The sequence below is a fragment of the Papilio xuthus genome, unplaced genomic scaffold (genome assembly GCF_000836235.2).
Source record: "Papilio xuthus unplaced genomic scaffold, Pxut_1.1 DF826939.1, whole genome shotgun sequence".
NCBI classification, from domain to species: domain Eukaryota; kingdom Metazoa; phylum Arthropoda; class Insecta; order Lepidoptera; family Papilionidae; genus Papilio; species Papilio xuthus.
The window spans coordinates 1-640 of NW_013531710.1; the positions used below are offsets into that span (position 1 = coordinate 1).

At 63.6% G+C, this 640-nt stretch overlaps 1 protein-coding gene across 1 annotated transcript; it reads right to left on the bottom strand.

Annotated features, from left to right (window-relative positions):
* Window positions 1-24: 24 nt before the first annotated feature.
* On the bottom strand, window positions 25-413 carry LOC106121561 (uncharacterized; the record flags this gene model as incomplete). Its single annotated transcript, XM_013317273.1, has 1 exon — window positions 25-413. A coding segment is annotated over exon 1 (389 nt), but the record flags the coding sequence as incomplete, so codon positions are not given.
* Window positions 414-640: the final 227 nt, after the last annotated feature.

Sequence of the window (640 nt, forward strand, 5' to 3'; positions counted from 1 at the left end):
GCCTTAGCGGCAATCGCTGGGCACTTGACCAGGGCGGAGCCGCCGCCCCAGAAGCTCGGCCTGATATTACCTACTCTCATGGAGCTGGGGGGACACCCGCCGACCGATGCCAATTGGGCCGCCACTTCCTCAGTGGTCACCGTGTCATCTAGACCGGTGATCCTGAGGACGGCCATTTTGGTTGGGCGGGTTATGTCCGCCCAGCTCCCTACTGCCTCCACCAGGGCGGCGGCGAGACGGTCAGCGGTTTCTTCGGGGGTGGTCCCCCCGACCTCCATCAGTTTGGAGCCGGTCATACTCGTTCGGATCTTGACCGACTCCAAACCGAATTCCCTCAGGGATATCGAGGACCTGGCCTTTGCCAGGACCTCCGAGTATTTCGCGTCAATCGTGGCCCCTTCCGCGGTGGTCATGGTGGCCCCTTTCTTAAGGGTCACCACTATGGCCGCGGTTTTTGGGGCCACGATTTTGACGGCCTTTGGTGGGGGGGCCGGGGCGATCTGCCGGGTTGCTCCGGCTGAGGGGGGGGAATTAGCAGCGGCAGCGGCATTTCCCCTCTTCTTCCGGCGGACAACCTCGGACCAGGAGTTGCCCGCCGTCCCTGCCTGGGTTTCCCCCTCTCCGCTTGTTCCAGCGGTTG